Genomic DNA, 17,363 nt, shown 5'->3' on the forward strand with positions numbered 1-17,363 from the left:
GTATTCCCTAGTCATCTGCATCGAACCATCAAATTCACATCTATTCAGTTTCCTCTGGGCTCATGAATATTGGTGAAGTTGCTCAGGGTAGTCACTGCCCACAGTGCCCTGTACCCAGGTGACATCTTTTCAAAAGGCTGAAGGACCCTGAGATGAGTGACTTATGAGAATATCCGTGATGCCCTCGCTGAAGTCTAGGTCTCCCCCAAAACACAAAATGGTAAGGCTGTCATGGTTAAACAGCGTGCTGAACACTGATGAATAATACGCTAAACGATAAAGAAATAAACATAAGCACTAAAATAAGAATAAGACATAAATATATAAACAGATAAAAACAAAATAAGGATAACGAGTTTAACTCCTAAAATTATAATTTTTACAACAGCTTGAAGATGCTTGGATTGCTTATTCTATGTTTTTACTTTTATAAATATAAAGAATTGAGGTTTAGCATGAATAAGGGGCTCAGGATATTTCACCAATATAAAAAATTAACAATATTTAATCTAAATTACTTCTATTCTGGCTAAGCAGTGGCATTAGTCCAAAAGTTACACTTGGGGCAATGCCCCTTCCAAGGCCTCTTGTTTTCTAATCCCTAGTAGTGGCCGGGCCAGAAACACACTAGGTGCACAAAGGTCCTACTGTGTGTGTCCCAGGACTCATGTCTTCTCTGCACTGGTCCAGAGATACGATTATGGCAACCACCCCAAACTCTGAGATGGAGAGCAGTCCCAATGGCCCTCCAAACAGTTCCATAGATGAGGCATTGTACTTTGCCTAATACTCTAAGGCTGAGTAATTTAGATCTTTTTACTTAGAAGTAGGCTGAAAATAAATTAGGCTTGGTTAAGGAGGGGTCAAACTGAGGGTCACCGAGTTGATCATCTTCTTCCACAAGTTCTGTAAGTGTGGAGATCTATTTACAACCTGTGACTGGTGTCCTAGGTCATTTGTTTATATAATCTCATGTGGCTCATTTCTATTTTGGTCCAGATGACATAAATTTAAGTATAAAAATACTTTTAAATTCAGAGAATGGAAGTGAATTATTCTGGGAACCCTAACTGCATTATTGTGTGTATATATAAATAGATATAAATTTGTGCTTTAGACTCTAACACTATAAATTTTTAACAAATCAGAAATTGTTAGAAATGCATTTATTCCCTTGCTCCTTTCTGAGATTTCCTTTGTCCTCTAACCATTTCAATTATTATAAAAGACGGAATGTAAGAACACAGAATTTCTTTAATTCTTTGGGACTGACTGTATTCATTTCTGAAACAATTTGCTCTTTTATTTATTGGCTTGAATAAGCTCACTGATTTTTACATGTTTGGTTTTTTTCCTTATATACTAACAGCTCCTGGTCTATTTATTTCGTCTAATCGATCACTTGCTTGTAGTTAATCAAATCACAGATGTTTCCAGAACAGCTCCGAGCGCACTGCTGTGCTGAGTGCACTGAGGGACCGTGAGCTGTTATTCCCAACTCCCGAGCGACTAACCGGCGGGACGGGGGCTCCGGTACAGGCAAGAGCCCCTCGCCGTAAGAGACAGAGTATGACGGGGTGGAACAGGCTCAGAAATACCACACCCATGTTTTTTAGCAGGTGGAAAAAGGAATTGCAAAAGAGACCAAGAAGAGGTAGCTGAAAAACTAAGAGCAAAGCGTGGCCCGTATCACACCAGGCAAGCCACAGAAGAGCGCAGTGTTTCGGCATTGACGGATGGAGACACGTCAAGGAACCCGAAGGCTGAAAAACAGAGACTTGTTTTGGGGACTCACGATCCCGGAGAAAACCATTCCGGCAGATCATCGGAAATAGGCCGGACGCTTAGGGTTTAAGAATTGAAGTAGTATGAAGAAACAGAAACTCATAAACACAAACTGCTTTTTCGAGAAATGCATCAGGAAAAGAAAGAAAAGGTCATGGAGGTAAAAATGTTAAGGAAGAAAGCTCTCTTTCAGGACTGAGGAAGCTGGCTGCACGCCGTGTTTCGGCAGTGAGGAGGGAGGCACAGAGGGACGGAGAAGCTGGAGACGCTGGAGGATCCGTACCCTGTGCTGATGGAGCCGTGGGCCGGGGTCTGAGGGTGACCTTGCGGAAGGGAGGACTTTCCGGAAGGAGCAGCGGCAGAGAACACGGGGGAGGCAGCCGCATCCCAAAGTGCAGAGACAGGCAAAAGTGGCGTCTCCACCGATTATACCAGGCAGAGCCCACCTCCAAGGGTGGGAGAAGAACAAGAAGACACCCTCAGCAACTAGGGAAGATGGGAATGTTAGGAATCGCCACGGTGTGGGCATCAAAAGAAAACGAAAGAAACTTCTAAATGTCAAAGCGATTCCAGCTGAACAGTTCGACGAGCGCTCGTTGAGCTCTAACCCTGACCTGCAGCCCGGAGCTGGGGTTAAAGAGCCAAATACGAAGTGGTTTGACCTTTGCTGTCCTGCAGGGAGCTGGCCGTCCAGAACGACGACCGGTGTGGAAAACGTGAGAACACAACGGTTCGCGGGGTGCTGTGGGGCCACGGTGGTGAGGACGCGGCGCCGGTGACGGCGGGGGGAGGTGGACGGAGGTGAGGACGGAGGAAAGCTGGACCAGGAGGTACCAGCAGAGACGATGTCTGAGCTGAGCTCCCAAAGATCAGTGACTCCTGCTAACGAGCGAGAGAAGGCGCGATGGGGAGGAGCCAAGGTGGAATCGGGCTCGGCGCTGAGCCCCCTCGGGGTGTGCGGGGCCCTGAAGCAGAGGGTGCAGCCGAAAAGACCCGTGGCCACACCCGGAAGACAGGTAGGCATCAGGTCAGTTTGAACGTTTTCCTGTAGGTAATTAACAAACACTGCAAAGCCGCAGCCGGGGCAGAGGCGTGACATGGTCAGATTGGAGCTGGACATAGATCCTTCTAGCAGCGTTGTAGGAGAGTGGACGGGAGGTGACAGCAGGAGGTGATAACGACGTCCGCAGATGATAACATTGAAAATTACTGACTAGACAGCATGGGCAGAAGCTAACCACTGCCTGATGTGGGAGGTGAAGGAAGAGGAGGCTATAAAAATTACTTCCGGGTTTTGTGGAGCAAGTTATAACTGACTAAGATAGTGAGGGCAAAAGAAATAGGTTGCTGGTGAGTCCTTCTGGACACAATTTAATTTGGACACGTTAAGTTTTGTAATTTAAATGCAACAGAATTTCAAGTATGTATAGGAAATCTCGCTGGGGAGGTCTGCCAAGGGGTCGAATGCGTGAGTTCCATAGGAACATCATCTAGTAGCAGCTGTCTGCAATGGACTCGGCTGAATGACTTTCTAGCAAAGCCATGGAGAACGAGAGGGGAGAACGTGAGGTTTGGAGTTCAGAGCATCCATGGCCAAGAGGGAATGAATGAGAGCAGGTGCTGGCAAGGACTTGTCACGAGGCCAGGCTAGGTGGGGAGTGAGTGCCACACGTGGGCTGATGAGAGGCGTAAAATAGAAGCTGGATCAGAGTCTGGCACTTACTGGCCGAGAGGAAGGGTGGAACTGACGGGGGAGGAAGCTGAGCTCTGCGAGGGTGAGTTCTGAGGCTGTGTCCCTGGAGGTGGAGAGTCCCCATAGGCGGCATGTGGGAAGGCTGGTTACAGATGGACCAAGCGTAGGAAGGCGTGCACTAGGGGACGGGAGTGTCAGAGGGCCGTGGTGCATTCTGAAGCCACAGGAGGGATGGTAGGGGAGAAGAGGGAGAAGAGAAAACGTGATTCCAGCCCAGAACTCAACAAATGGAGATTTCCAAAGGGACAGGACGGAGTGGTCTGTGTATGGACAGCTGAGCCATTTACTTCCCTGTGGGATGGAAAGGAGTCGGCTTCCACGGAAGGGGGGTGCAGGAGACCCGATAATATCTTAAACATTCCCCAAGTTTGAACTCGTTACCCAGCACACGTTTGCCTTTTCTTCCGATACTTCCCATCTCTGCCTCGCCTGCCATTGTCCCCGTCTGGCTCTTATAAGAGACATCTCAACACTCTTTCCCTTCATTCAACTCTCCTGTGCCTGTAACAGGCACACCTTTCATCCTCTCTGCTGTAAATCTCGCTGCTACCTGTTTCCTTTTAGACTCTTCCCTTTATTTCATTGCTATAACCACAGCCCTAGACCAGATTCTCATCACGTCTCCACAGCGTAAGAGAACTTTCTTAGGCCAATAATGTGTAATTCTGTGAATCAGAGGAAGGATACTCGTCCCGCTAGCTCAAAGCAGGGCCCAAGTCTGTGCACTCCCCTGGCCTGGCGCCCAAGCCCTGCGACACCTGCCTCTGACTCTCCATTCTGGGTTTAGCAGGGCCTGCTGGGCTCCCTAGGCTGGTCTCCTCGCAGGCTACCCACGTCAGATTCTCGCTCAAGCCGGCATGTTTTCCACCCTCTTCTTTGCAAATCTCGACTCTGCCCAGCCTTCAGTGCCCACAGCTGGAATTTTCTGGAATGAAGGCAACCCATACTGATCTCTTGGTTAATCAGTATTTATGTGGTTTAGATTATAATTCTTCTCTAGTTGTTTAATCTGCACCCTCTCTCCAGTCCGGGCTGGCATTCTCTGAGTAGAACTCATGTTTTGCTTTTCTGAATCCTTTGGAAGACTTTCCTATATATAACAACAAACATTATTAAAATTGAATGACATCCTATATCTTCCTTCTTGCCATCAACAAGCAACTTTCTAGTTAGGTTATTATATAAAATTGGTTGATAAAAGTTAGATTTGTTTGATATATAAAAATTTATAGATGGAGTCTCAATTTGGGTCTAGATATAAAAAATTTTAAATATTTCAAAGTTTTATTCTTAAAAAAACGTACTGGATAATTATAGTTGGTGAAATATCATTGGTTTTGCCCCACCTGAATTTGCTTTCTCATTCTAACAGAGAATTTAAGTTCCGTAGTAATAGGAGGAACATCCGTGGAATTGGTTTTCAATGCAGGGACCTTAAAATCATTTACCGAAAATACTTACATTCTGATAGAGGATTGTTTTTCAATTTACATTGTTACACTGGGCCATGGTTTAAACTAATGGGAAGAGTATACTTTCTCTTATTTACGGAACTACATATTATTGGTATTATTACTTAGGCTGGTACTTTCGCTTTTTATGCAAATCTGGTTATTCAGATGCCCTGCAAACACTCTATCTCATTTAGTGAATTCAAAAACAGTGTAATTATATGTATTATACGTCTATAGCCTCCAAGGGAAAAAAAGGAGAAAAGTTCAGGGTACATTTTTCCCTCCTCAGGAATTTTTTTCTTTCTTTTTAAAATACTTCATTATGAAAATTTCAAATATGCACAAAAGTTGAGCAAATGCTATAACTGATTTCTGCATACTAATTAGACAGCTTCAGCAATGACTAATTCATGGCCTCTCTCTTCCAATATACCTAGTTCACTCCCCCACCTCATCCCAATGGATTATTTTGAAGCAAATTCAGGGTATCATCTTATTTTATCTAGAAATATTTCAGCATGTATCTGTAAAGGATTAGAACTCCTTTAAAAAAACATAACAGCAATATTATTGTCGCACCAACAAAAGTTAATAACCGTGACTCAATATTATCAAATATCTGGCGAATGTTCCAGTTTTCCCTCGTTATCTCATAACATCGCTTTCTCCAATGTATTTGTTTGAATCTGGACCCCGAGGAATTATATGTGTTAAGAAAAAACCCAGAAAGCACCAAAAAGCTCTAAACTAAAACTCTCCTCTTCTTGGTAGTAAACCTAATTTAGGTAAAAAATGGAATCAGTTTACCATCGGTAAGCTCACATGTCCATTCTGAAGTTTAGGGTTTTAGGAGCAGTAGCATTTGATTCAGGCAAACAGCACTGGGAGCTTGCTGCAGGCAACAAGCACACTGTGATGGGAAATTTAACTTTTGTGGCCAAAGTCTGGGTGGGACAGGGAACCAAAGCTCTTTAACAATGCATGTTTTCACCCTTCTCTGTTCCAAAAAGGATTTGAGGTGACTAACCTCAAAATTAGCACTTTTGCCACTAAATTTATGGAAAACACTTATCTATTTCTCTCTTGCCTTTTACAGATAGTGTGACAGCTTGTCCTAGCACACCGTTTACACACAGACAATGTACATACACATCACAACACATAAACAATCTTCTGCATTTACATTAAATGCCCAAACTAAAATAAAGACAGACGATAAAAACGATATGGGCATATGAATTCACCCCCCCTGAAAGTGACTCCTGTAAATGTTTTATATCTCTATGTTTATCTGGCCCGGATCGTGTATTTTCAATTCATGCCTGAGCACCCTTGGGAATTTTAAGAAAATTCCTGTGCCTCCCTTTCCTCCTCATTCTTTCCTGTGATAATTGCAAAAGTAACGTAAGCTGCACTTGAGGAGAAGGCCATGCCATCCTCACCCCCCAACAGGAAGAAGAAATGTCACTTGCCACTCATTTCCAGAAAGTATCTTGCATTCATTAGCATTCGGCCTTGAGGTTTCAGCTCTAACTGGTTGGGAGAAGGAGAGAAACATCAATCAGAATGTGCAGTCAGCCTCACGTTCGATGACATAACTGGCCACTGGCGATGGCAGAGATTTCCCACACAGAATACAGTCATTGTCCTTTCCCACTGTACTCACGCTCATTACCATCAGAATAGCGCAGCGGCTGTGACCATAGCCTTTCTTTTATTAAAACACCCGAGCAATTCATTAATTTTACTTGGAGATCAAAACGTACATAAGGACGAAACAAAATTCTAACATAGATCGGATTTGGTTTTCCTGCCCTGGGATTTGCTTATCTGAAGAGCTGTCGTAGGGCAGACCCAGATCTTAATCATGATAAAAGAATCACAGGCCCTAGGACTAGCTGCCCTGGGGAAAAAGCAGGTGTTTTTTGGGGAAAGATAAATCCTGCTTTGAGGGTGCCTCCGGAGGCTTCGTTGCCCTCCCATGTGGGGTGCACGTCTAGGATAATAAGGGCAATTTGGGGGTGGCCTCTTTCTTTCACCAGGAGGGACTGGTTTTTTGGCCAGGGGAAGTGCTGGCTAATCCACTCAAGGAAATTTTAATTAGATTGGTCTGGGAAGGGATTAAAAGATATATATTTCAGTGCTGTATCACCATGTAGAAGGGACCAGAACAAAGTGTCGTTTTAAGGGATGAAGGAGGATCTCTTGTAAAGTGACATAAAAAGAAAAAAAGGACAAAGCCAAGTCCAAGACAATCTGAGCGCTAAGCACTACTACATGAAACCATCCCACTACGCCATTAATAGACTAAGAAGCATAAGAAGGAAGGTGCATCGAAGGTCACTATGGGTCGTTGTGTCTCAGTTAGCTAGAATAACGGAGAAATAGGAAGTGATGTGGTGTTGAACCCAGGATGGAATTTGAATCGTGGCTACATCATTTTCTGGCTGTGTGTCCTGTGCAAGACACCAAGCCTTGGAAAATCTCTGAAAAACTGATGTAAGAGCAATGTCTACGTCACAGCATCATTGCTGTGAGAATTTTATGACAAAATAAGCTTGTCCTGCTAGGCCTGCTGTAAATTCTCATGCGAGCTTTAACAGGTTGATGAGAAGAGAGGTGTTTTTGACATTGAGTGTAGACACCACGGTTCTCTGGTTCGTGGAATAAGATGGCAAAAATGGAAACGGAAGAGCGAGGGGGGAGGGGCCCATTTCCAAAGGAAACGGTGACAATTGGCACCAGGTGACCACAAAATTATCATATTCGGGAATCAGTGGCAGTGGGGGAGATTGAACCGGTCAGCTACCAGGAAAACAATGTGCACAGAAGTCACATTCCTGCAGGTTCAGGGAAGTGACGGGGGAATGACCCGGCAAACCGTTACTCCGTTGGTGGAGTGAGAAAATCATTTCTAAAAAAAAAAAAACAGATTAATTTTAAGAAAGCAGATTTCAATAAAATTAAGGGAAAATATAGGTCCCAAACAAACTGTTGGTTTTTAAAATAAAATAAAAGTAAACTGAGAAATAACCTTGAAAAAAAAAAAAAGCCACCCACAAAGCTTAAAAATACCAAAAGTTCGCTAGTTGGTTAAAGGAGGGTCTGCACGCCACACACGCTTGCATCTACAAAGGCTGAGAACGCAAAGAGGGTAGAAAGTCTGGTAAGAATAAAATCGGCAAAGTCCTAGGCAAGAAATCGAAGGCGACCTGAAGAGATATAAATAGAAAAGCAATCTCCATGTCAGGGGAAGCTAATTAACAAAAGGATTAAAAAATCCTAGTTATCCTTTCATTAATTGTGAAGGAAATATGAATAGAACGGTGTTTAAAATTAGGGAGTTGACGACTCTTCTCTTTTTAAAACATTAGGCAGAAGCAGAGAACATGGGAATGGGGGGAACTGGAATAGACTTTCTATCTCTTCTTTCTCCTCGCCCGGCCAAAGGCTCCACGCTTCAGGCCCAGCTAGAGCCTCACGCTCTGACTTACCTGGTTTGTGTGAACTCTTCAACGCTTAGTTGAACACCCGTGACATTATCCACCTGTTTCACCTTTTCCTTCCTGCCTAAGCAGCCCCCCCGGAGGACTTTTGCTTCCCGAATCCCCCAAGCTCCATAGACACTGCTGAGCTAAATCACCCAGACATAGCTAAGCACCGGGATCTGTTAAAAAATTTTTTGGCATGAATTTGTCTTTAAAGATTTCTTTAGTGACTTGAGCAAAGATTTATATACTTGCTCAAAAAGTATTGATTTTTTTCCCCCCCTGAGGTCAAGACTACAAAACTGATACAACCACCTGGTTTTTAGGCAGACTCTTCCCAAAACTTCAGAAAGTTAATGAAGCTAACAAATGGGTTGATAAATAGACAACAATTCCTCCCCAAATCAAGAGGAATTTGTCATATTTTCAAGCTTATTTTAACAGTTATAAATCAGTCACAGTTTCTCACAGTCTAAGAGACCTTCTTCACCTTGTGTAGGAATCAGAAGAGATTTGAATATGCCAGTGTGTTCTACAGCCCACAATGCATAATCATGGCCGTTAGCAAACCACCGATGAGTAAGTGGCGGGGAGTGTGTTATCTAAGGCCAGTGTCATCGTACCTGTAGGACGACACGGGCGTGTGGAGCTGGCCATCAGCTGGCATTGTGCTCACCACTTAGTGGTGCATGCACGTCACGCAAAACTCACAGCTCGGACAATTACCCATATTTCCGTCTTCCCGTTGTTCTTCCTGCACCTCTCGGCCAGCGAGTAGAGCTCCACGGTGGTTTCAGATATGAGGTCCACATTTTTGTCCTTCACGATGATCTGCATCACCCTTCCCTTGTTGATGTGGGCATCAAAAGTGCTGTCCCAGGGTGGGTACATGGTGGGTTTTTTCTGGATATACATCTGCCCGTTCTCTAGGAAGAGAAAGATGGGTCCTCATTACCCCTATGGCCAGCTCTGGACGAGAATTCTATTGAACTCAACAGGGGGACCTGTTCCCTCTGCTCTCTGGGATATGCAATCCTGTTGGGAGGATGAAAGTAACACAAACAGTCAGAGACAACACAGGACAGAAAGAGACAGTTCCAAGGTAGTGCAAGGTGGTGCACTGAATCTTACAAGTCCAGTGTAGATAATTCAGACAACAACAGTCTGCTAACGTCTTTTTTTTTTTTTTAAATTTCAGAATACTACGAGGGTACAAATGTTTAGGTTACATGTATTGCCTTTGCCCCACCCGAGTCAGAGCTACAAGCGTGTCCATCCCCCAGACGGTGCGCATCGCACCCATTAGGTGTGAATGTACCCATCCCTCCTCCCCCTCCCACCTGCCCGACACCTGATGTATGTTACTACCATATGTGCACATAAATGTTGATCAGTTAGTACCAATTTGACAGTGAATACATGTGGTGCTTGTTTTTTCCATTCTTGTGATACTTCTCTTAGTAGAATGGGTTCCAGCTCCATCCAGGACAATACAAGAGGTGCTAGCTCACCATTGTTTTGTGTGGCTGAGTAGAACTCCAGGGTATACATAGGCCACCTTTTCTGCTAATGTCTTGGACTGCAAATGTTCTTTTCCTATTCGACAGTTAGTTGCTTCGCTTTGGGTGTGAACACCTGAGCAAATGAACTTTTTTAAAAAAACTTTTATGCCTTTCAAGATCCTCCTTTGTTAATTTATAAAGGGTCAATTATATGATCAATTAACTTCACTAGCATTGAGTAAAAAATAGTCAATACAAAACCACTGTGTGTTCATCTGAAAGACACGGTGGCATAATTTAAGCTTATAATGCGTAATCCTTTAAAAATATTTTAAAATTTTCCATTTGGCATCCATACCCTGAAAGGCAATAACTATGAAAACAGTAGCCATTATTTCCTTCTCCGATCCTTGGATGAAGATGCATGTTGCATACACCATGCGCCCTGAGCGAAAGCTGACAGGTAACTTAGACAGGTGGCGGTCTTGGTCCATGGAGCCAGCAAGGCAGACCGATAACCCGCAGGTGGGAGATGGAGGCAGGTATGAGCCCCGGAACCGGGGACAGGGTGATCAGTTGAAGGGAAACGTCCCCAGCAGCCACCAGGTGCCTGGGAAAGAGTTTACTAATGGAATTAAGGAGTTCTGTCCTGTCTTTCCTCCACACTGGATTTTCTCTGGTATTTGTTCTTTAATCATTTCAGAAGGAGAAATCGGCAGCTGCATCTGAGGGTTTGTGTCTTGTGATATAAGCACATTAAGTGGCAGATTTAGCCGTTCAGAGATGTGGATGAAGTGGGAAAAACTCCGCGTACAGCCAGGACATAAAGCCTTTCTAGCCTCGCGGGCCCCTTCTCTCCAGCACACAAGGCTGAACAGGACAGGCATTTAGCATTCGTTAAATTAATATTTATCTGGGGGAAACACAAGGAGTCGAATAAGCTGAAACTTCAAATTTTTTATGCCTAGTAAAGGCATAAACCATGAAGGATGGACTAGGAAGGGGAAGATTTTTATGTCTTGGTTAAAAAAATTTTTGACTGCAGATTGGCCTCTTTAGAAACCAGTGGCAACATTGACGATCACAGTAACATTTTACATCCACAGACGTGAAGCTTCCCCGTCGGATAATTTCTTCCAACTATAACCATTCTGCAGGTACAGAGGAAAAGGCCAAAAATCCCCAGAGAAACGGCCAAAATCCCTGCAGCAAGGCATTTTTTACATTTTCATTTACTGGATTTGTAATCAGCTAAAAAGAGGACCAGAACTCAGGAGCCTCTGTTGACGGTGAGTGTCGAGGTTTTCAAAAGCTCATGGACCGAGGTGCCGTGGCCTGTGTGTTCTCTCGATTCAGCCTGGAGAATGCAGCCTCACAATCCACACGATGGAGGTGGCTTTAAACCCTAAAGACGTAATGCTTGAATGATAAGGTTCAGAGAGATTTCTCTTCAGAACAAAACCAAAACAAAATCAAAAACAAAAATCTCCAAACTTCCTCAAAACCCCGCAGGCTAATCTTTCGGGGGGGAAAAAAAACCCAACATTTTCTTCTTTCCTGACGAGGTCTCTTGATACACGTGGCTGTTGAGACCAAGTTCAAAGGCAAGGCTAAAAGAAGAAGCAGGAGAAGAAAAAAAGCTCTCGGGAGGCAAATGTCAGTGAGACCCGAGGTTGTAAACAGAACTGGAACCAGGAGACCCATTAAGTCAAAAGCAGCCGCTTTGAAAAACTCAGACATTTTGCACTTCAAAGATGCCTGTGACATTTGAACGGTTTAGCTTGGGAGCAAGTGGCATTCTCACTTTCAACTAACCAGGAGAGAACTCTGGGCAGAAGGGAAGTGGAGATGACTCAGACAGTGTCCTGGGCTTTGATGTCTTCAGAGTGGCTGGAAGGATGAAGTCAGCCATGAAACAAAAAGTCTTTTATTTGGGGGGGACACAAAACAGTGGGATTTGGAACCCCAGAGTCCAAGTCAGTTTCCCCTTGGATTTGCAAATGTCCTGCCCCGGCCCCCTAGGCCTCTTTAGGATGACCCTGTATAAAATAACACACATCTCTGTCTGCAGTCCACTGCCCACTCCTTGGCTCTGCCTGGTGTAGCACCGAGCATTGCTTACCACGTGCTATTTTTGCTTATTGCCTGTCGTCTTCTGCAAGAAAGGATATGCTCAAAAGGGAAGGCACTCTTTCTGGGTTCCTTTGGCTTGTGTGTGATTTTCCCCCCTCTCTGCTCTGGCCCCTGCACCCTTACAGGGGCCCCCCATAGACACTTTTGTGTAAGTGAACGGCGATGAACCTGCATCCGTGGAGATTCTACCTTTCTGCAAAGTGTCCGCTGCAATAAGACGTGTATAGGGAAACTGGAGAAGCTAGTGAGGGTGGGCAACTCTTGGGCTATAAACTTCCTCCTACCTTTCTTTTGGAAAGTCCATATGACTCTTAAAATGCAACGGTAAGGATGGAGGAAGCTGGTGGAAGTGACCACAGAGAGACTCCCGACGTAATAGGACTGTTTTAACAGAACCTTCCAAAGCTGGGGTCCCCAACCCCTGCGCCAAGGCCCGGTACCAGTCTGTGGGCTGTTAGGAACCTGGCCGTGCATCACCGTCTGAGCTCCACCTCCCCACCCCACCACCTTGGTAGAGAAATTGTCTTCCATGACTTAGACACTGACTTACCCGAGATGATTCTGCTTAGAATCCACAGCACGGATCTTGGAACCCAGCACTGTCTGCTTTGAAGACTCTCAGATTTTGTGCAGCAGATGCTCTCCGTGTCTGTGTCCCTGAGCCCGTCCACTCCACGCTGCACAGGCTGGGTTTCACGGGGCCTCCCCCGCAAGCACTGACTGGTGGGAGCTGGTGCTTAAACGCCCTGGCTCCCTTGGCCCTCAGGTACGATAGTTCTGCTCTATGTGTTTTATACTGTAGCTCAGAGTTTCCCTGCAGGATTAATCTCCAACTGACCACCGCGGCAGTGGCCTTAATCACCTTTTATTAGTCTTTCCCTATCCCTACTTCTCTGCATCTCTCAAAGAAAAATTGTCCTCGATGAAACTTAGGAACCAGGCTGCACAGCAGGAGGCGAGCGGCGTTGAGCAAGTGAGGCTTCATCTGCATGTACAGCCGCTCCCCATTGCTCACATCACCGCCCGAGCTCTGCCCTCTCCCCTCTCTCCGCCTCCATCCGTGGACAAATTGTCTTCCATGAAACCTGTCCCTGGTGCCGAAAAGGTTGGGAACTGCTGCCTAAAGGAACCTCAGGTGGCTGTCCCACTTTTTCTTCTCACCATGAACTGCCTATAAATACTTAAATTTGATGAAACAAGACTATTCTTTCATTCATCCAGGGCCTTTGTAAGTGCAAAAGTATGTTTTCTGAAATCTGGATTCGAACGGCTCATTATAGAGGCTTCGTGACATTCATAGCATCTTAGCCAGAGAAGCAGCAGTCTTTGGAACCGATCCTAGGGTTATGTGGTCTTAATCCACCTAGAATTATTTCAGGTAACCAGGCTTAACAATACAGGTCCCGTATTCCGCTCCACTCACTAGGGTCCTTTCCCATGAACTCTCACGGAATTCCCTCGACTGACCTTCTCCTTCCCTTTTTGTCTGTGTGAGGAAAACGGTGCAGGGCGCTAGGATAACTGGTGGGTCACGAGGTCCTGGCTCAGAGTCCCTCACTAAGCGGGTGTCCTTGAGGAGGTACCTGGATTTGCTGCACATCAGTGTCCTTAACTGTAGAATTCGGTTGAACCAGATGACCTTGAATGCCCTTGCTTCGCACATGTCCAGAGCCAGCTTCCCCTCCCCGGCCTCCGCCCGCCACTCGCGCTTACCTGATTCAACATACTCTTTGACAAGCACGGCGCAGTAGGGGTTAACGGCCTCGCCCTGGCAGGCCTGGCAGGACCCACAGTCAAAGTTGGACAGGCCGATTCGAAGAAACGGTGGCATGGCTGCTCCCTGCAAAAAGGACAAAAGACAAATGCTAGTTGGGGGCTGCAGGATATGTTATTTTGGGTGCCCCGTCTGCATGTAACTAGAGGCTTTATCACCCACAGCCAGAGCCATGGAGGGGCCAGCTATCCATCTGAACAAACGCTGTCACTTCCCCCGCTGCAGGGGACATCGTGGGACTCACCCAAAACCACAGACGGATTGGCCGAGGGAAGAGGCTTTCTGGAAGTCTGCGTTCAACCTCCTCGGAGAGACCTAGCTAAAGCGCTAATGCCACTGGAGCTGACGGCGTGACGCCGAACGGGTGCAGCGCGAGGCCAGGGTTTTCCAGCATTTCATTTCTTCTGTTATTCAAGTCAGTGCTCAGGAAACAACACGCAGTCATGGGACCACGAGTTTATAAAGAGCGAGTCTATTTTAGTCACGCTGGTGAATATGACACCGCAAAATGCCTGCATGGCCCATGTGTGCCATGGAATTGGCCGGAGACGTCTAGCAGCTGAGCCCTGTTCACTCTGGACACTTTCAAGAACAGCTCTTTCTCCACGGTGACGCACACAGCGTGAGCCTTTGAACACAATGAACCACCTAGAAAGCCCCAAACCACTCACCACTGTAAAACAGGGCTTTATCCTCTAAGGATAAACAAAATACTCCATAAAGGCCAAAAAACTAATAATTGTGTTTTCCAGGAGATTTATGGGAAAATTATCATAGTGTTGCCTACGAATCCAGGAATCTAGTCTGACTCTTCCGCTCCTGTTCGCTCTTGGGGGGCTCGTGCCACTTACCTGAACTCCACACCTTTTCCTTCCTACCAACTTTCCCCCAGGTCCCATATATCTGAAACTATCAGCTGCTGTTCGGTGAAAAAGCTTTTCCTTGTCTCTTCTCTCTTCTTGACCATTTCATTCTCATCAGTTTTCCCAAAGTAAGCCAAAGACGACACAGCAAAGCACTGGCTGTCTTTTTTACAGAGGAAGAAAGTTATTTGGAGTAATAGGAACCCGGAAGTGAGAATCAGTAACCCTGGACATTGTGGGGGGTGATACCCAATCTAGCCAAGCCCCAAGAAATCCCCAGCACTCAGGAACGCTCACGTTCTTTGGGTGTTTGGGGATCTACAGAGTGAGAGATTAGGGTCTCCTGACAGGTGTTGTTAATTTTACGGGTGTTAATGAAGTCCTGATTTCCTGCAGAGTTGGAAAAATCTGTCTAAGGAAGGAGGTTGTGTAAACATCATAATTTGTTAGGTATCCCTGGTCTCTGAAACACATTCTATGCACATCACGCTGTTGAACACACAGAGATGTGCGTGTGCTCCTGTGTGTGTGTGTACATGTAAGTATACATTTGTGTTTACATGTATGTATATGTGTGTGTGTATACATATCTATAAACAGCCAAGGAGGTGTGTAATGGGCACATGAGCATAAAATTAATATAAGAGATTTTTATGTGCTGCCTCTTTTGCTCAGAGCTGATGGTCGGAGAGAGGGGCATTTCCCTGGGTGTTAAAATAGAAAAGAGATTTCCTACAAACAATAATACATGTGCTGGATTAGCCGTCTCCAGGCTAAGCTTGTGTGAATCCGCCCTCTGGGGACTGTACATTTCAATCAATCTCATCTTTACCCTCCATACACATGTGATGCGAGAGGCCAAAATAGATGCCCGTTTATCAACTAAGACGAACTCTAAGGTTAAGGAAACAAAAGCCACCTCATGGGTCGAGGGTTCAGGGCTTGGCTGGCAACTTCCTACCAGAAAACCCACACTCTTGCTAAATTCCCTAACCACAGGAGCTATCCGGCAAATTGTCAGACCTTCCTTACTCTGATTTGCAACGCAGACCACTACAGCTCTAGCTGGGCAGAGGACTGGCCCTACGGACATTCTCTTCTGATAAGCAGCTGCAACACCAAGCCAGTTCGGCCGGCTCACAGAGGCTGTACACCAGCTGTGTTTGTGTCTTGTAGTTCACCTTTTGACGTAAAGAGCCAAATTCCACCTCATTTTAATGCTAAAACCCAGCCCCTAAGTGCACATGGAATGTGTGTTACATATATGTTTACTCATTGCACATGCTCTTGACCCCCCTCATGAACATGCATGGCTTTCCCCAAACCTGCTGAATATGTATGACTTTCTGGTGTGATACAGACCCTGTGAGGCATAAAACCCACCTGCCCTTCCCCTCATTGAAGAGAGAGCACCTTCAGTACACGCCAGAGACTGTCTCCTCCTGGTTTGCAAACTGATGTTGCCAGCAAAGCTCTCCTTTCTACCGTCCAGCCACTCCGGTAGACTTTTGGATGACACGGGGCAGTCTCATACTTTACAGCAACAACACGTGCCCAAGGTCTAACAGAGCAGGGGCCAGGTCTCTCCGCAGACCCCTCGTCTGAGCAATAAAGTCACACATTTGTCTCTCTCCTGGGTGTCCCCAAGGGGACCCTCAGCTCACCAGGCCCCACATAGAACTCCTGACTTCCCTTTCAAATCTGCCCCGTCTTTCACTTTGCGGGCTCAGTGCCGGGTGCCGTGGCACTCAGCCCTCTGCTCCCACTTCACGCTTCCCCTCGTGCCCCCCACAACCAGCTTCATGTCCTGTGCCCCGCCCCTCCTTCCCCTTCACCCAGTCCTAGCTCAATTCTGCTTTGCCTCTTGCGTGATGCTCAGCGGCAGCTCACCCTGTCTCCTCTGTCCAGGCCTGGTCACCTCTCGCTCTCGGTCAGATCTCCACGCTGCAGCCCGAATGCTCTTAGGATGCTGCAGAACTGCCACTGCTCCTCCAGGGTGGTCTGCTGTTCTCAGCTCCAGACTCTTAGTAGAGCTGCACCTCTCCCTGGAATGCCTTCCTATTTCCCTCCATCCTTCTCCCGCCACCCTCCTCCTCGCCTTTCAAGTCCCTGCTCAGTCTCTATCTTCTCTTTGAAGCCTTTCTTCCCTCTTCCTCCATGGCCCTCCCATCAGCACATCGGGGTGGGCGTACTCAGCCCTCCAGGCTCCCATGGCTCCCTGGGTGCAGAGCTAGACAGCACCTGTCGTATTTATTTGCCTTGTCCCTGTCATTTCTGAAGTCAGAGTGGGGTAGATCCTGTGACTCTGGCTCTCGGTCCCCCAGTGGGGCAGGGGGTATTGTAGAAACTCACCAGGATGCAGGATGTCCCCTACTTAGTCCTTGAGATGCCATATAAACTCAGAAGAGAAGGTCGACTCCAACTACAGAAGTCTCATTTGCAAAGTATTTAGCAAAAGCACCCCAGAGTGGGTGTCCTACTTCTCTAGTCTCTGGCTGTAACAAAGGATTTCCTCTGTTGACACAACCCCCTGGAGATGCAGTCAGGATGTGGGATGGGGGAAGTAAGTGCCGGGGAGCTGGTGCCTCCACTGCCATCTTTCCCTAGGACG

General features: G+C 46.2%; 1 protein-coding gene across 4 annotated transcripts in view; it reads right to left on the reverse strand.

Moving 5' to 3' along the window:
• PRKCQ (protein kinase C theta) overlaps nt 1–16,249 on the reverse strand; it is a 71,990-nt gene extending 55,741 nt beyond the window's left edge. The window contains exons 1-4 of one of the 4 annotated variants that reach the window (XM_069458637.1): nt 16,238–16,249; nt 13,829–13,951; nt 9,207–9,406; nt 6,465–6,525 (exon numbers count right to left, since the gene is read on the reverse strand). In XM_069458637.1, coding sequence (XP_069314738.1) covers nt 6,465–6,525; nt 9,207–9,406; nt 13,829–13,946 — 379 coding nt within the window. In that variant the 5' untranslated portion in view covers nt 13,947–13,951; nt 16,238–16,249. Of the gene's footprint in view, nt 1–6,464; nt 6,526–9,206; nt 9,407–13,828; nt 13,959–16,237 lie in introns of those variants that run through there. The other 3 variants (XM_069458639.1, XM_069458638.1, XM_069458641.1) reach the window with 3 other exon arrangements.
• Nucleotides 16,250–17,363: the final 1,114 nt, after the last annotated feature.

This window comes from Eulemur rufifrons, chromosome 25 (genome assembly GCF_041146395.1).
Source record: "Eulemur rufifrons isolate Redbay chromosome 25, OSU_ERuf_1, whole genome shotgun sequence".
Lineage (NCBI taxonomy): Eukaryota > Metazoa > Chordata > Mammalia > Primates > Lemuridae > Eulemur > Eulemur rufifrons.